This window comes from Girardinichthys multiradiatus, chromosome 18 (genome assembly GCF_021462225.1).
Source record: "Girardinichthys multiradiatus isolate DD_20200921_A chromosome 18, DD_fGirMul_XY1, whole genome shotgun sequence".
In the NCBI taxonomy this organism is placed as follows: domain Eukaryota; kingdom Metazoa; phylum Chordata; class Actinopteri; order Cyprinodontiformes; family Goodeidae; genus Girardinichthys; species Girardinichthys multiradiatus.
In genome coordinates, this window is record NC_061810.1 from 9,448,906 (window position 1) to 9,467,223 (window position 18,318).

Sequence of the window (18,318 nt, forward strand, 5' to 3'; positions counted from 1 at the left end):
TGCAGAGATACTAGTGTGTCTACATCAATGTGATGTATGCAGCAGTCTGCTTTCTAAAGATACAAATGTTGGAGTGATGCTTGATATTGGCAAGTTTTCCATGATGCTTATTTTATGCTCGTCTGTCAGTATTTTTCCTGGTAGTTTATTAGTTAATGCTCATTTTAATCGGTCTCTGTTTTCTGTGAGCAAACGCTCTTTTTTCAGTCGTGGTATATTTTACCTAAAGATGCTGTGATCAGAGTTCTGATCTTCACTTTTGGGGTTTTTAACCTGCCAAATACCAATTCAAATATTTCTGTCTAGCCTTCCTGCAGTGGACAGGTCATTATTTGCTGTATATTAGGAACAGATGCAACATCAGATTGTTTATGTGAGAGCAGACAGTGTAAAACAGGGTTCTACTATTAACATAGAAACATTATAAACTGACTTTTACAATAATGATTAGAATGGTTAGTATACCTGTAAACTCCCTAGAGAACGTAGCTCCTTACCTTAATTCAGAAAACATTGTCAACATTTCCAAATTCGGCATTCTGTGTAGCAAACCACAGAATGGTTCAGGTGTATCAGCAGCAAAGTGAAAGGCAACTGAAAGCATGCAGTTCGACACAAAGGTAAAAAAGGCAGACTGTAAGTTAAGGGGTTACAACATAAAAATACTGTACAGTAATTAAAAATAGCATACTCAGATTTAAAGAAATGTGCAAATGAGTAGAGTGATTTTGAAAATGTGCAAAATATGCATGTATAATTGTGCATAAAAAAACACTTGACTACAAGAGATGGTAAAAACAAAGATTAAAAGGTCAATGAGTAAAAAAAACAGGACCTCTGCTGTAATGTCTTCCCTCCTATCTCCTGACATCTCGGGGTCAGTTCACTCTTAAAACAATTTGATGGGACATCCCCAAGGCAGGCAGATATTAACATGTGGCAAGTCGCTACTTTTCAACCAATCAAATCTGCAAAAGTTTGAATATGGAAAATGTGGAGTGCACCTGAGCAGTTCTTGGCTGTACTGCTAAAACAAATGTGTTTAGATATTGTGTACAGCTTTAATATACAGTATCTCACAAAAGTAGCGACACCTTTCACATGGTAAATATTTTACTATATCTTTTCAACACTGAACATATGACACGTTGCTCTACATAAAGATGACCTAGGCCCGGGCTCCCCAACTATAATAGCAGGAGGTCCACTACCTCCATCATCTAAACACTTTCATCCAAACATTTTAAAACCACTGACAAAAATATTTTCTTCGATTTTTTTATTTAACATTCATTTTGTTTTCTAACTACTGATCATTCATATGCCCATGAAATCATCTGCTGAACAGAGTGCAATCCAATTAAAGAACCAATGTTTAATGCACTTTGAATGGCTCAGTCTAGCTGGGTCAGTACATCTTGGTAGAACAGTTCTGCTCTCCTTGCTCTTGCTTCACCTTTTCTGCCAGTTGTTGTCCTTCTTTTCCATCTAAAAGTGTTTCTGCCACAGCTTCCATGCACTCTGTGATCATTTCCAGGTCAGTGAACGGCTTTTTGTGTTTTCCTAAACTTCACTGGACTTGCAGTGAGTGTAAGTTAGCTGTTGTGCTGTAAGAGACGTGTTATCAGCCGTGTAGCTCGCTCATGCTGTCCCCTCACTTCATTCATTCTCCTTGTCCTACCGTCAGACCCAGGCTGATAGCTTTGATTGAAGTTCTTATGTTTGGTTTTATAATGTGTCTAGATTTCAACTCTTTATAAGTCTAGCTGATTCAGAACCAGTAAGACAGGCTGGGCTAACACCCTAAAGAAATTAAATGGAAAGCATTTGCTTCGGTCCAGTCATCTTTAAATGTGTGAGTTTCGTAATCCTCTTGACATATTTTTGACAAAGCCATCTTCTTTTACTCACTCATCTGTGCACCAAGTCATTGTACTCTGAGCAAGCATGAGCTCCTAGGCTAGTAACTTAGCAACCAACGTTCAAGGACCGTATAGCTTCTTCTTTGTCGTTTTCTGGCGGTTGGCATACAATGATGTGATGCATTACTGCCACCAGCTGGCTTGGAGTGTGAACCAGAGTGTTGCTGACACACAAAGCTGCCCGTTGCGCCTGTTCAAAACTCAGACACATCAGCAAGTAGAAAAAAAAAGGTCTATCTAAATAGCAAATGAGGAAATGCTTTGCCCCGGAGTCTGGAGTTTGGTGACCCCTGACCTAGTCTATAAGAAGATTGCCAACATCCTGAAACCGAGCTGCAGCACAGTGGCCAACACCATACAGTGATTTAACAGGACAGGTTCCACTGAGAACAGGCTTGCCATGGTCGACCAAGAAAGCTGGGTGTACATGCTCGGTGTCTTTTGAAAACGCTGCATGAGCACTGCCAGCATAACTGCAGAGGTTGAAGGGATGGGGGTCAGCCTGTCAGTGCTCAGACTATATGACCCACACTGCATCAAATTAGTCTGCATGGCTGTCATTCTAGAAGGAAGCTTCTTCTAAAGATGATGCACAAGAAAGCCAACGAATAGTTTGCTGAAGACAAGCAGACTTTGTGGTTCAGATAATGTCAAGCTAGTGTGGAAGCAACCAGGTGAGATGTGTTTCCTGTATACAGTCAAGCATAGTGTGAGTGTCATGGTTTGAGGCTTCATGAGTGCTGCCGGCTGTGGAAAGCTACAGAACATTGAGGGAACCATGAATTGTGACATACTGAAGCTCAGCGTGATCCCATCCCTTCAGAAACTGGTCTGCACGGCAGCGTCCAGCCCAAACACACCTCCAAGTTGACCACTGCCTTGCTAAAGACACTTAGGGTAAAGGTGCTGTACTGGTCAAGCACCTCTCCACACCTAAACCCCACTGAGCATCTATGGGGCATCCTTAACAGTAGGTGGAGGAGTGCAAGGTCTCTAACATCCCCCATGATGTTGTCATGGAGGAGAGGAAGATGACTCCAGTGGCAAATTGCAGCTCTAGTGAACTCTAGTGAATGCTCAAGACAGTTAAGGCAATGCTGGGAAATAATGGTGGCCTCAGAAAATAATTAAATTTTATTTTGGGCACAGTTTGGACATTTACACTTAGGGGTTTGCTCACTTTCTTGCCAGCGTTTTTGACATTAACGTCTCTGTGTTGAGTTAATTTGAAGGGACAGCAAATTTACTCTGTTATAAAAACTGCACACTGAACACTTTACATTGAATTAAAGTGTCATAACTTCAGTGTTGTTCCAGGAAAAGATATAAGAAACTGTATCTCACTTTTGGGAGATACAGTATCAGTGTACCTATCCCTCATAACTACTAGGATTTTTATATGGTTGCAGTGTGAACATAAAGCTTTGGAGTAGCCTTAGTTTTGAAGTTTTTCTCATTTGTTTGTCGACTCCTGTCTGTTGCAGCCCTCCTTCCCCCCTGGGCAGCCTCCTGTTGTGTTTGCTTCCCCAGCACCACCTCAAATGAACCCCACGCCACAGCCCCGACAGGTAAGATTGACAGCTGCCCTTCCCCTCCACTGCATACCAGCAGTGATGATGTTCCTACCCGTGAAAAGAAAAAACGTTTTCTCTCACATATCAAAGAGGGTATTCCTGCAACTAAGATGACTCTGATGGTTGGAACAATAACTCGAGCTTCTTTTTTCCCTCGTGGGTTGCTTAGTCATAATTTGTCGGCAGGCGTGGAAAAGCTGACCTCTTCCTATGGAAAATAAAAGAAACAAAGCATTCAGAACCGATTTGTTAATGTCTCTGAATATCTGTTTGCATGGTGGCCTCTCATTATTCCACACATATTTGGTGTCAACATGGTCTTCATTCTCACAGCTCATCTTGCGCTGGTCTGTATGGTTTCTCTCATTCACAGCTCTTTTAATCTCACATGACTTCATCAAATCTGAGCACCTTTCACTTATGGTGCTGTGTTGGAGCATTGGGGACCTCTGATATCCAGTTGGATTTATTTATTACTGAAAAGCTGTTGACTGTTAAAATAAAGTGTAAGGATATAAAAAAAAAATGTTTAGTTACACTAGTGGTGGTTTTGGACCGTCCTGGTGATGTTTTGTAGAGGAAAATTGGTTTTTGGCCTGTTTTATTGTGTTAGAGAGCAGGTGAGAATGTCCAGAAGAAAACGAAGTGGAGAGTGATGCATGAACTCTGAGCTTCTGTCTTTAACCTTTGTCTCGTCTGCCTCTCCTTCTCCTCTAGTTTGCCCCTGGGCCCCGACCTTTACACCAACAGGTACTAACAGCACAGCTGACTAACTCCGGGTGGTGGGGTCCCTGTCCTTTGTGGTGCTCTCCCTAAATGATTTAGGAGTTAAGGAGCAGCTGTTGTTGCTTATTAAATAAAACACCTAAAATTCAACAAAATACTTTATATATTACATTAAAACTGAAACACCTCTGTTGTAGACAGACATTATGGCTGAATTTGCTTGCACAGATTAATCATTTACTACCTGTAAGGACATTAAACTACAGATTATCTCAGTATATAATATATATTAGTATTCAGCCTTGTGATCCTGAAGATGTTCCTTATCAGCTTCAACTAAAGGTTTCTCCTTCATGAGTTGGATTGTGGCGTAATTATAAGGTTACCTGTGGCAGACTGGTCAGAGTGATGCTTGGTGAAAGTTCTAATGAAGAAGTCAACCAAAAAGCTTCTCAGAACAAAACATCATAGAATAATGCACTGAAACAAGCTGTACTAAGGTGCATTTGCAATTTAGGAACATTTCTCCCTAACCAGATTATTTTTCTCCAACAGTTCTCAAAATTTCTAATTTCAGCAAAAGTAGGTATGTTGTACTTTGAGATTTCCATGAATCTTCGAGCTGGGGCTTTGTTGATCATTGGGAAATAAATGTCTGCCCTTATGTGGAAATTCATTCGTCAAACAGCCAAGGGGAGATTTTCTGTTGTTTCTTTTTCATTGTTGTACTTGAAGTTGGATTGTCTGAGTTTCCTGTCAGAAATACATCAACGCCGTGCTCAATAACCAGCATGGCTGCTGCACATATAAAACACAGGCAGAAACTGATTACTAGCCCTTCTGGTGGTGTGTATCTCATTAAACCTGTGGCACACAGTGTTGTCCAACCTCTAGTTGTGAAAATGTTCCTTTGGTGCCTGAATGAATAAAATGCTGAGAAATACGTTGTTACAGTTCAAAGAGTATTTAGCACTTCAATATTTAGTGAAGGTCCCTGGTTTTCAGACTTGGAACAAGAACATTCTCCACTGTGGCCGTGTTCCAGTGTGAGTGACAGAAATCCCGGATCCGTCTTCCGAGGCAAGTCAAACCTAGTGAAAGGGTTAAGGGTAGTGAGGTTTAAGGAACTAAAGGTTGGAGATAACATTTTTAGAAACGTGCCTTAATTAACATTTATCGCTCAGCACCTCATTGATCAATCAAGATTTTATTTTACCACATTTATCCCAGCTGTGTATTTGTGATGTGATCGCTACATTCGCATTCACGAGCGATAGCTGGATGGAGCAGTAAATGGATCAAGCTGAAAATCAGGGCTGGTTCTGGTCAATAGCTGGCTTCCGGTTTCCTGTTTAAATTAGACTTATGAAATGGAGTCACAGCTGATAAGCAGCAGGGCACCAACATATCCACAAAAGTGTGAAAATGTTTTGAATGAAAGAGTAAAAAAAAGCAGAATGTTCTATGAAATGTGTTAGACTAAAGTTATGTTATATGGTAAATATTTACTTCCATTTTATCACAATAAACAACCATTAGTTTGACTCCTTCATTAAAATTCCTCCCAAGTTCTCCTGACTGACATTGTGTTGACTGCTGTCCGGTGCAGCTAAGTGACTGACTGCTCATCAGGATTATTCATTAAAAACCAAACAATCTGTGCTGTTAAGGCAGAACCTCTGGCCGTGAAATATTCAATTCAATTCAAAGATACTTTATTGATCCCCGAGGGGAAATTAGAATGCAAACCTAAGGAAGTAAAAGTCTTCAGTTGACAAAAGAAAACCCTTCAAATGTGTCTGAACTAGAATTAAAAAAAAGAATAATTAGAGTAACTAGTTAGAAATAAAGGGAACTGTGCAGTGTATGTTTACTTTATCTTGATTAAATTAGTAATAGAATAATTGTTAACTGGAGTATCCAGAGTCTAAAATATGCCATTCGCTGAAAGAACAACCCACTCAGAGCAGTAATTAAGCTTAAACTGCAAAAAAATATACATTCCTCATTTAAGATGGAAAACCTTCTTTGTCTGTAAATATCCTCCATCAAGAACTCCTGAGATAGCACAACTTTTGCTGTCCAAGCATTAATTCAAATATTGAAATAAGTAGTTTTAAGTTTTGTATGCAACCCATAGTTTATTAAAGCATTACAGAAAAATATTAAAATTATTATTATTGAAAACCCAATAGCTCTTGGTTCAGAAACATAGTTCTATTTCATCCCTACTGAAAGCACTGAATGTTCCCTATGGGCATGTGCAGTTTGAGTAATTATACCAACAGAGTCACACCTGTGACACACCTGATGACCACAGAGGCTATATATGTCTACGTCATCTGAGGCTCTGTTCCTTATTTCTTCTCGCGCGCTGTTCGCTTGAGCTTTTGCTTTGCCGTTGCCTGGAAACCCTGTCGCTTGCTGGCTAGAGTTGTGGTATTTTCGCCCTCCCCAGGGCTGCAACAGGTTGATCTTAGTGAAGGATTTCTGCAGGTAATTTTGCTGTTTGTTGGTGACTGTAGCGTTCGCTCCCCCTCTCCCAGCTCGCGGCTTCTTATTACTGTGTCTGTGGTGTTATTGCAGCTGGCTGCTGTTAATTTGGCTCTATACCTGGTGACGGCAGCAGTTTTCGCCCCCTCTTCCAGTGTGCTCGACTGTGTGGTCCGTTTCGGATCACGGCGTTAAGCTTTCTTTAGATTTGTTTGATTTTTATACCTGGTGACTGCAGCGGTGTTCGCCCCCTCTCCCTGTGTAACCGACAGTGCGGTGTCGGCTTTTCTTAGTTGTGCTTAGCCTCTTTTCATTTGCTTGCTCTGCTATAGTGATGATGGTGGCGTTTGCACCCTCCGCTCCCAATTGCAGCCTCTTGGGCTCTTTTTGTTTGCTTGCTCTGCTATAATTGGTGACTGCAACGTTAGTGCCCCCTCGCCTGATTTTAGCTTATTTATTTTCCTATTTGAATTAGGGTGAGCCTCATTTTCAATCTTGACATGGATGGCTCCCACTGCTGCATGGTTTGTGGGGCTGCACTTCAGGCAGACGATGGCCATGACCTGTGCCCTACCTGCCTTGGGCGTAATCACCTGGTGGAGGCGCTGTCTGAGAATCCCTGCATGAACTGTAGTTTCATGCCCCATGCGTTGAGGGTGGCTCGGTTGGCCCAGTTGTGCCCTCAGGATGATGCACCTCCTGCCCTCTGGGCAGGTGGCTCCCCTCAGGCATTCAAAGCACCATGGTGAGACCACAGTCTCTGAGCCCCACTCTGGGAGGAAGCGGGCCAAGTCTGACCAGGGCCTGGCCACAAGGGTGGAGCTGTTGTCGAAGGAGTTAGCAGAGATGAAGTCCTTGTTGCAAACGCATCATTCTGATGCCTCACTTCGAAATGCTGGCCTCTCTTCCCAACCCATGCCTGATTTGTCTGCAGAGGAGGATATTTTGTCTCTGGCTGCGTCAGCCTCTTAATTTAGAGATGAGGAGGAGGCGCAGTCCTCCCAAGCCTCTGAGAGTGGCTCATTTTCTTCGCAGAGCTCAGTTGGTGAGCCCAGTGACAGTTCTCTGCGAGAGGTTGTGTGTATGGCCTTGAGGCAGCTGCATCTGGAACTCCCGCTAGGAGAGGAGTTTGCCTCAGGAAGTGCTTTTTTCAGGCACGGACGGGCCCCTTCTCCCTTTTCTGTCCCTCCCACCTGAGTTGCACGCCTGTTGGCGGGATCCAAGAGTGTTGTCACGTCTCTCCACAGACGGCCAAGTGTTCACTGCCATGCACGAGTCAGTCAAGGCAGGCCTGTACTGTATGCCGGCGGTTGAACCTGCTGTTGCCTCACTAATTGTGTCAAGAGATGAAGCCCCGCGTCCTGATGTTTGATGCCCACGTACTCAATGTCGGGTTACGGATCACCTCCAGTGTTAAGCATACAATGTAGGAGCGCTTGCTGGACGCCTTGGCAATTCCATGGCACATCTCTTGTTTGCCCTCTCTGCATCCCTTCAGGACGCTAGTGGTGCAACTGCAGCAGTTGGGTTTAGCGACGCAGCATTGCATTTGCACAGATGAGAGCTCAGCCGGGTCATGTCTTTTCTCGTCCGAGCTCATTGACAGGTCTGGCCGGCGCAGTGTCCCCTGACCAAAGCATGTCGTGCGGACCCACAGGGGTGTCCCAGTCATGCTGGGGGTGTTGTTCGGATCAGCAGCCATGGAGGCATTGGAGCAAATAGTTCAGGCGCGCCAGACTAGCCAGCAGCTTTCTGGCCTCCGCAGGAGTATGCCCCCTCCTCCTCCTAAGCGCTTGAGCCGTCCTTCTGTTAGCCCCAGTGCTCGACCGCCACCTCGGCATGGTGATAGATTTGGGGGTTTCTATCTCCAAGAGGTGCAGCAGAGACCCAGCAGGGACTTGCGTCAGCCAATCCGCCGCCCAGTTAGACAGACCTGGGAATCCTGGTCGGGATCCTGGCTCCCAGGGGCAGTGGGCATCGAAGATGATGCCACCGGGCCTGCCGTCGGACATTTTTCCCATCAGCAGCTCAGTTTCTGGGCTGCTCATACTGTGGATCTATGGGTGGTTGCCAATTTGACACACGGTTACAGGCTACAGTTCGACGGCGGCCCCCCTTTTCACGCCGGGTCAAAATGACTGTTATCACCGACCTGGTGAAATCCCAAGCACTAGACCAGGAGCTTTCTGCCCTCATGACCAAGGGTGCAATCGAGGCTGTAGACCTTCTGTGGCAACCATGGGGACTTTGTCGTGCCAAAGAAAACAGACGGTTTTCGCCCCATTTTATATCTGAGGGGACTCAATCAGTTCCTGAGGGTGCTTCCCTTCCACATGCTTACGATGTTGGAAGTTCTTCAGGCCGTTGCAAAAGGAGACTGGTTTACGTCAATAGATCTGACGGACGTCTACTTTCATGTGCCTATTGCGGCACAACATCGCTCTCAGGTTTGCCTATCGGGGTCGCCATTGGATATTCCGGGTGCTCCCTTTCGACAAGGGAGTTTACTTGGTGCGTAAAAGCGGCCCTCTCTCCTCTGCGGGGCTCCGGAGTCAGGGTTCTTCCATACCTGGACGACTGGCTTCTTTGTGCCCCCTCTCGGGCAGGTGCCTGTCAAGATACTTGCAGCTTTCTTGCTCATGTGTCGCAGTTGGGCCTCAAAGTCAACTTGGCAAATAGTTGCCTGGTTCCGTCCCATACAACCACTTTTCTCGGGATGCTCTTGGACTCGACTATTATGAGGGCTCGTCCATCTGTTCTCAGTGTGGGCGACATGCTCCAGTTGGTCAGTCGATTCAGGCTGTGCAGGCGGTTTCCCTACATCACCTTCCTGCAGCTGCTAGGCAAACTGACTTCAGCCACTCGTGTTGTGCACCTGGGTTTGCCCCTTCTACATCCCTTGCAGAGGTGGATCAACAGCTTTCGCCTGGACCCCAGGCTGCACAGGCTCATGGTGACGTTGACGTGCCTTAGCTCCATGGCGAGACGGGACTTATTGTTCCAGGAGCCGTCCCTAGGGGGTTAGTTGTGTGTTGCAGGGAGGTGGTCACAACACATGCCAGCCCCATGGGCTGGGGCGCTGTGTGGCAACACAGAGTGGTTCAGGGTCTCTGGCGTCAGCGGGAGCGCTCAGAACACATACACGTGCTGGAGCTGCCTGTTGTACTCATTGGCCCTCAGGTGCTTTCTGACCCTAAAGGGACGGTATGTGCTAGTTTGAACAGACAACACCTCTATTTTTCACCACATTAGCCATCAGGGAGACACCAGATCGGGGCGCCTTTTAAAGGTGTCCAGGGATCTTCTAGAGTGGGCCTCTCCTCATCTGTCCACCCTATGCGATGTATTCACCGGGGGAGTGCAATGAGGTTGCAGACTCTCTCTCGCCAGGCCCCTGCTCTGGGAGAATGGTCCCTTCTCTGCGATGTGGTGCACATGATCTGGGGCTGCTTTGGTCAGGCGGAGGTGAATCTGTTCGCCACGGAGGAGTCAACTCATTGCCCCTGTGGTATTCCCTAACAGGGACGTCAGGCACACTGGGCCAGGACACGCTAGCTCATTCGGAGTCTGTGTCACGACACCCCATGGTGTCTTCCAACCAGGAGGGATCTGCTGTCTCAGTTAGAGGGACGGATATGACACCCCGGCCCTCAACGTCTTTAGCTGTGGGCATGGCCACTGGGAGGCTGACTGGGTGTTCCGACCCTGTCAGGCGGACCATATTGAGTGCTGGGGCACCCTCCACTCTTCAGCAGAATGACAACAGATGGTGTCTTTTTTTTTAGTGGTGTTCTGCCTGCAATGAAAATCTGGTTTCTTGTCTGGTGCCCACTATTCTGGAGTTTCTCCCGTCTCTGCTTGATGAGGGCCGCTCTCCTTTGACCCTCAAGGTATATGTTGCAGCAATTTCATGTCTTCATGCACCTGTTGACGGCCGAATGGCGGGGAGCCATGATATGGTCTCTCTTTTCCTGCGCGGTGTGCCTAGGTTGCACCCACCGCTGGTCCGTAGAGTGCCTGATTTGGATCTGCCCTTGGTTCTCGAAGCTTTGTGCTGTTCCACTTTCAAGTCTTTGCTGCAAGCGGACCTCATGTGGCTCTCGTAAAAGACTGCCTTTTTTCTTGGCTATTGTTTCGGCTAAGAGGGTTGGCAAGCTGCAGGCTCTTTTTGTCAGTCCCTCATGTCTCCAATGGCGCCCGGATGATTCTGGTGTCGCCTTGTGGCCTAACACTGCGTTTGTGCCTAAAGTGTTGTCTAGTTCGCACCATAACCAGCCATTGAGGTTGGCTCGGTTTCGACCTCAGTCAGGTGCAACGGCGGATGGGTCTGAGTCATTGTGCCCAGTATGGGCGCTGGAGACGTACGTTGCAGCCACTGCAGCTGTTAGATGCTCAGACCAGCTTTTCCTGTGCTATGGCGGTCCCAGGCTGGGTTATCCTCGTTCTTGACGTCGTCTATCCCACTGGATTGTGAATGTCATCTGCCACGCCTACATTGCAAGGCGCTGTCCGCTGCCGGTCCATGTGAAGCCCCACTCTATCAGGAGTGGGCCTTCACACCCCTCATAGCCTTCACTCCTGGTATGAGGGGGTTCTGCTGGAGGCCGTATGTGCTGCTGCATCATGGGCTTCCTTAAGCACGTTTGCCAGGTTCTAAAATGTTAATGTGGCTGCCCCTCATCCCCTGGGCTAAGTTATTTTGGGAGGCTCTGCTGGCCCCACTCAGTGAGGTATGTGCTCAGGATTCCTTGTGACATGGTTAGTATTAGTCATTCAGTGTTTTCAGCACCACCCTCTGCCGGTCAGTAGGGATGAAATAGAACGACGGTTACGTATGTATCTACGGTTCTATGAATCCCGGATGACTTCCAGAGATTCTCTGTCACTCAGAATCCTTGCTTCCGCGAGAAGATTCTGTAGGAACAGACTTTGGAGGACGTAGACATACAGGTCCTTCTCAAAAAATTAGCATATTGTGATAAATTTCATTATTTTCCATAATGTCATGATGAAAATTTAACATTCATATATTTTAGATTCATTGCACACTAACTGAAATATTTCAGGTCTTTTATTGTCTTAATACGGATGATTTTGGCATACAGCTCATGAAAACCCAAAATTCCTATGTCACAAAATTAGCATATTTCATCCGACCAATGAAAGAAAAGTGTTTTTAATACAAAAAAACGTCAACCTTCAAATAATCATGTACAGTTATGCACTCAATACTTGGTCGGGAATCCTTTTGCAGAAATATCTGCTTCAATGCGGCGTGGCATGGAGGCAATCAGCCTGTGGCACTGCTGAGGTCTTATGGAGGCCCAGGATGCTTCGATAGCGGCCTTTAGCTCATCCAGAGTGTTGGGTCTTGAGTCTCTCAACGTTCTCTTCACAATATCCCACAGATTCTCTATGGGGTTCAGGTCAGGAGAGTTGGCAGGCCAATTGAGCACAGTGATACCATGGTCAGTAAACCATTTACCAGTGGTTTTGGCACTGTGAGCAGGTGCCAGGTCGTGCTGAAAAATGAAATCTTCATCTCCATAAAGCTTTTCAGCAGATGGAAGCATGAAGTGCTCCAAAATCTCCTGATAGCTAGCTGCATTGACCCTGCCCTTGATAAAACACAGTGGACCAACACCAGCAGCTGACATGGCACCCCAGACCATCACTGACTGTGGGTACTTGACACTGGACTTCTGGCATTTTGGCATTTCCTTCTTCCCAGTCTTCCTCCAGACTCTGGCACCTTGATTTCCGAATGACATGCAGAATTTGCTTTCATCCGAAAAAAGTACTTTGGACCACTGAGCAACAGTCCAGTGCTGCTTCTCTGTAGCCCAGGTCAGGCGCTTCTGCCGCTGTTTCTGGTTCAAAAGTGGCTTGACCTGGGGAATGCGGCACCTGTAGCCCATTTCCTGCACACGCCTGTGCACGGTGGCTCTGGATGTTTCTACTCCAGACTCAGTCCACTGCTTCCGCAGGTCCCCCAAGGTCTGGGATTGGCCCTTCGCCACAATCTTCCTCAGGATCCAGTCACCTCTTCTCGTTGTGCAGCGTTTTCTGCCACACTTTTTCCTTCCCACAGACTTCCCACTGAGGTGCCTTGATACAGCACTCTGGGAACAGCCTATTCGTTCAGAAATTTCTTTCTGTGTCTTACCCTCTTGCTTGAGGGTGTCAATAGTGGCCTTCTGGACAGCAGTCAGGTCGGCAGTCTTACCCATGATTGGGGTTTTGAGTGATGAACCAGGCTGGGAGTTTTAAAGGCCTCAGGAATCTTTTGCAGGTGTTTAGAGTTAACTCGTTGATTCAGATGATTAGGTTCATAGCTCATTTAGAGACCCTTTTAATGATATGCTAATTTTGTGAGATAGGAATTTTGGGTTTTCATGAGCTGTATGCCAAAATCATCCATATTAAGACCATAAAAGACCTGAAATATTTCAGTTAGTGTGCAATGAATCTAAAATATATGAATGTTAAATTTTCATCATGACATTATGGAAAATAATGAACTTTATCACAATATGCTAATATTTTGAGAAGGACCTGTATATATAGCCTCTATGGTCATCCGATGTATCACAGGTGTGACTCTGTTGGTATAATTACTCGAACTGCACATGTACGAAGGGAACATTCAGTGCTCTCAGCACCGCCCTCTGGTGGTCATCCGGTATTCATAGAACTGTAGTTTCATACGTAATTTTCGTTTTATGTTATTATCAATCTTCTAAAAATACTAAATTATTTTCAACACCAGAGTTCTTGGTTTACTGGATTCACTGTTCTTGTTTTCTGCATGTTCTTTGTTTATTCACTGCTTGGCTCAGAAGGGACAGTTCCCCTGCTCTAACTGATTGTGGTGCTTTTTGTTTCTTAATCCTGCACCTTCCACCTCCTGACTGTTTGCTGTTTCTGTGTTTGATCTCTTTGTGCTGCTGAAGGGAAGCTTCAGATCGCTACAGGTAACTCAATTTCAGCTTTCTTCCCCACTTGTCTTATATTTCTCATCGTGTGTGTGTGTGTCTGCAAGAGTTGGCAGGGGTTTGCATTGTTGGCTTGGTGTCAGTTTGTTGGATGTGGTGGTTAGCTCCCAGGCCTGCAGCAGAATGTCAATGAGGAGGCTCTGAATGAACCGGTATTAGCTGCTTTATCTCTGCTGACAGGTGGGCCCAATATGTTTCCAGTTGGATCCTGGCCATAGATTCATACACAAACTGTTAGCCTAGCTGAACATGTTAGCTTGGCTTGTCTAGGACACACAATTATGCAAGTGTATTCTGTTACAGTTGCGTGTTTTTCACTGAGAATTAATGTTGTTTTCTTGTTTTTTTTATCCTCTTCCAATATTTTCTGTCACCTGGGTTTCTCTTGCTCACATTGCCTTTCCTTGTCTTCCACTTTCAGCCCTACTACACCAACAGGGGCAGCCTGCCTCCCAGCAGCGGGCCCCGAGGCGTCCCATCCAGCAACGCTCCTCGACCTGTGACACCCACCCATGTTTACCAGGCAGGCCCTGGCTCCCAAATGATGATGATCCCCCAGCAGCAGTTATCATTCCCCAGCTCACCACAAGGGCCAGCCTACTTTATAGGACAGGTAACGAGATTCAATATGTGTCTTAAGTTTCACAACATTTAAAGTTTTCTTAGTTGAACTTAACAGCACAATGCCCTTCAATTGTTTTTACTTAATCTGTTTTTGTTTTGAACACCTAATCTTTTGTCTGTTATTTTTTTTAGTACCGGTCACCAACTTACGTGGCCACCCCCCAGCAATACTCGGTCCCAGCTGGAACCCCAGGTTTCTACCCAGGCACCAGCCCTGCTGAATATGGTACTTATGGTAAGAGGCTCTGCTCGGGGCCTCAGCTGTGCTATCTGAACACAGAAAGACACACATTAGGGCAATCGCATACAAACAAGTCACTGGTTAGAAAATATGTGTAACAAATCATGTTTTATGTAGGGCAGGCTGAAAGAAAGTATAAGCAAATATTTCTGTTACAGTCACAAACTTCAATGTTTTTCATTGGGATTTGATGTGGTAGACCATAATGAAGTCCATAAAAATCTAAGTGTGGCATGCAGTTGTGTTCAGCCCTCTTTACTCTGAAACCCCTAAATAAAATCAAGTGCAATCAGTTGCCTACAGAAGGAACCTAACTTCTAAATAGCCTGCCTGTGTGTAATTTAATCTCAATATAATTACAGCTGTTCTGTGAGGGCCTCAGAGTTCGAGTACATTAGTGGACCAAGGTCGGGGAGATAGATGTACAGTAGTTTAGAAGTGGAAATGGAACAAATATGGCAAACCTAACAAAACAAAGACTTCCACTTTAAACTGAAGGGTTGCATTTAGAAGAAAAGTTTTTAGTTCAATGAAACATAGTAAAAGTTTTAGGCCTCCATGTAGAACACCATTTGTGGAAGAAAACTACCAGTATAATGATCTTTGTGCTGCAACTTGGTAGTGGTTGTATCCATCTCTCCAGCAAGGAGAAGGAAGACCTTTCTATAAGAAAAACCTGTTGAAGACTTCAAAGGCTTAAAACTGGAGCGAAGGTTCATCTAACAACAGTTACAGCAAACATACAGTCAGAGGTACAAGGGAATAACTTAGATCAAAGCACGTCCCAGTCAAAGTCCAGAGCTAAATCAAATTGGGAATCTGTAATAAGATGTAAATATTAACCATCCGATCTGACTGAGCTTGAGCTATTTTGAAAAGGAGAATGGGCAACATTTCAGTCTGCAGAAGTGTAAAGCTGGTCAAGAAGTACCACAAAAGATTTGCAGGTGTAATTGCAACAAATAGTGGGTCTACAAAGAATTGACTCAGCAGGTCTGAATAAAATGCACACCACAAATTTCAGGCTTATGTGTGTTTTGGGGCTGCATGGTGGCGCAGTTGGTAGCACTGTTGCCTTGCAGCAAGAAGGTCCTGGGTTCGATTCCCGACCGGGGGTCTTTCTGCATGGAGTTTGCATGTTCTCCCCGTGCATGCGTGGGTTCTCACCGGGTACTCCGGCTTCCTCCCACAGTCCAAAGACATGCCTGTTAGGTTAATTGGTCACTCTAAATTGCCCTTAGGTGTATGAATGAGTGTGTGCATGGTTGTTTGTGTGTTGCCCTGCGATGGACTGGCGACCTGTCCAGGGTGTACCCCGCCTCTCACCCATAGACTGTTGGAGATAGGCACCAGCTCCCCCGCGACCCACTATGGAATAAGCGGTAGAAAATGACTGACTGTTTGTTTTGTTTTGAAAAGTGTTGTATCATTTTTTCGTACTATTGGGTGAAATCTCAATAAAATGCATTAAGGTTTGAGGTTTTAATGTAAGAAAATATGAATCATCCCAAGGGTTGGGAATACTTTAGCGAACAACTGTAGGTATACAGGCATTGTTGCTGTGCTGTCCCACCATCTAGAGGTGATCGGGTGTCAGTACAGCACAGTAACTGATGATGGCTTGCTGCATCCCTGCTGACCCCTCACTGCCAGGCATTTGAGGTATGTGTTGTCTTTGTGAAACTGTAGCTCATCAGCAGAGGCCTGAATGCAGACCCTCCTATCACACAATGTCCTGTTCTTTGCATTTCATTTGATCTCATTGTGTCATAACCTTTAAAGCAGAAGTCACTGAATTCAGCCAATCCTGAGAACTTCTTTAATAATGTATTGACTGAAGATTTTTATGAAACATGACCTGCATATTTTATCTTTTATACACTTTTATGATCAATTTGAGCTAAACAGTTACAAAGTCACCCTCTCCAAACCAATTTAGATGTCTTCAACTCTTAAATGCTAATGTAATGTTCCTGAATTTCTTATACTGCTGTATGAATATGACGCTGGATATGTTAGATCTGTAAATCAGATAAAATATTCAACTGAACTGATGTGACGATTTATTTATTGAATGACAAAATTAACTTGTAATGTATCCCTTTAGTTTCTATACTGCATTTTGAAACTGATCCAGCAATAGCTGCTTCTAAAATGCGTTGTGCAACAGTTTATCAGTTGTTCATGTCTACTTTGTGGACTTAGGGTCTTTCTTCCCCACAGAGCGTCTATGTCTGAGATAACAGATGAAGTGGTCTCTAAATCTCAGCTAGATTTACTGATCTGAGTTGTGTTTTAGCCAGTGCTGTTTTCACTTTTAACTACATACATTCAGAATCATTTTTTTCTAGCCGTCCTGCTGTGAGTCGTCATTATTCATATTAAGAGCAAAGGCAACGTCACACTGTGAGAGGGGGAGAGAGAGCGCTCACTGTAAAACAGGCTTTTAGTGTTTTTCAAAACAACCAAATGATTATGGAGTTGACATTTCACACTGTCTTTAGCATTTTATAATGGCACCATTAGCATTGCTAACTGTAAACATTGTTTTCCCTTGATATGTAGACCCCCCCAACAACCCAGCAGATTGCATTAAGTCAGTGACTTGCAACATTCACTCTTCCTGGATGAGCATGTAGAGATAGTGGACAGTCCCTTGCAAATTGCCTCTGTAGACAATACAGTTGCAAGCACCTCACTGATACTGCAAAATGGCTAACTTTAAAGCCCTCTTCCGTCAGTATCAGCTTCCAGGATGAAAAGTGTTGCTAGCTAACCTAATATTACTTTGAATGATAAGTTATCACTCAGGGCCAGACAAGCTGAATAATGTTACATTTCTGTCAACTGGCAATTTTATTTTTTACATGACATTTTTATTTTTTTAATATACAAAAGTTACTTTTTTATCTCCGAAACTCATTTTAAGCAGATTTTTGGTAGTTAATATTTGGGGTGTCATACTTTATTCACAGACAAACTCAAAAAAATACCTTGTTTTAGTCTTTCAGCAAATAAGATGAATAAAAATCTGTATTCTGAGAAAAAAAGTCAGGACACCCCACCCCAATAACAGCTAGTCCTATCCCCTTTAGTTAAAGTATGAAGCTCTTGTTTCCATCTACCAATCTGACATCAGTCTGAGGAAAGTTTGTCCCACTCCTCTCTATTAGCTGTGATATGTTTGAAGGATTTCTGGCATCTGAAGCTCGTTTCATGTCACCCCACAACCTATCAATGAGATCAAGATTTGGGTTCTGCCTTGCCCTGAATTTTTCAGTCTGTCCTTGATGGATTTATTGAGAATGTGCTAGGTGATTGTCATAATGCAGGGTCCAGTTATGCTACAGTTTAAGGTGTATTTCTTTTACCGATGGTCTGACATTTTCCTGAAGCACCATCTGTTACACGCATCCTGCAGAAAAATCATTCTCAAACGATGACACTTTTACTTCCATGTTTCACATTTTCTATGAGGTTCTTTTCCAGGAATGCATGCCAAACCTCTCCAATGTTCTGGTGTCCAGATCATTCAGTTTTACTCTCATCTGTAGAGAACCCTTTTCAAGATATTTTGGTCTTTTTCAACATTCTTTTAGTATTTTTAGCAAACTTTGATCTGGCCTTCATGTTTGTCTTACAGAGCAAAGGTTGCACACCTCCTATGAAAGTTAAACTTGTTTAGTCTTTCTGATTATACAGATATGTACTTTAATATCGACAGGAGCAACAGGGAAAAGCAC

The 18,318-nt window shown here is 44.5% G+C and overlaps 1 protein-coding gene across 7 annotated transcripts in view; it reads left to right on the forward strand.

Annotated features, from left to right (window-relative positions):
- LOC124883973 (eukaryotic translation initiation factor 4 gamma 1-like) overlaps positions 1–18,318 on the forward strand; it is a 57,425-nt gene that overhangs the window by 8,836 nt on the left and 30,271 nt on the right. For 2 of the 7 annotated variants that reach the window (XM_047391498.1, XM_047391499.1), the window contains exons 4-8: positions 3,407–3,490; positions 4,214–4,246; positions 13,669–13,689; positions 14,132–14,323; positions 14,467–14,569. In XM_047391498.1, coding sequence (XP_047247454.1) covers positions 3,407–3,490; positions 4,214–4,246; positions 13,669–13,689; positions 14,132–14,323; positions 14,467–14,569 — 433 coding nt within the window. The remainder of the gene's footprint in view (positions 1–3,406; positions 3,491–4,213; positions 4,247–13,668; positions 13,690–14,131; positions 14,324–14,466; positions 14,570–18,318) is intronic. The other 5 variants (XM_047391500.1, XM_047391501.1, XM_047391504.1 and 2 more) reach the window with 5 other exon arrangements.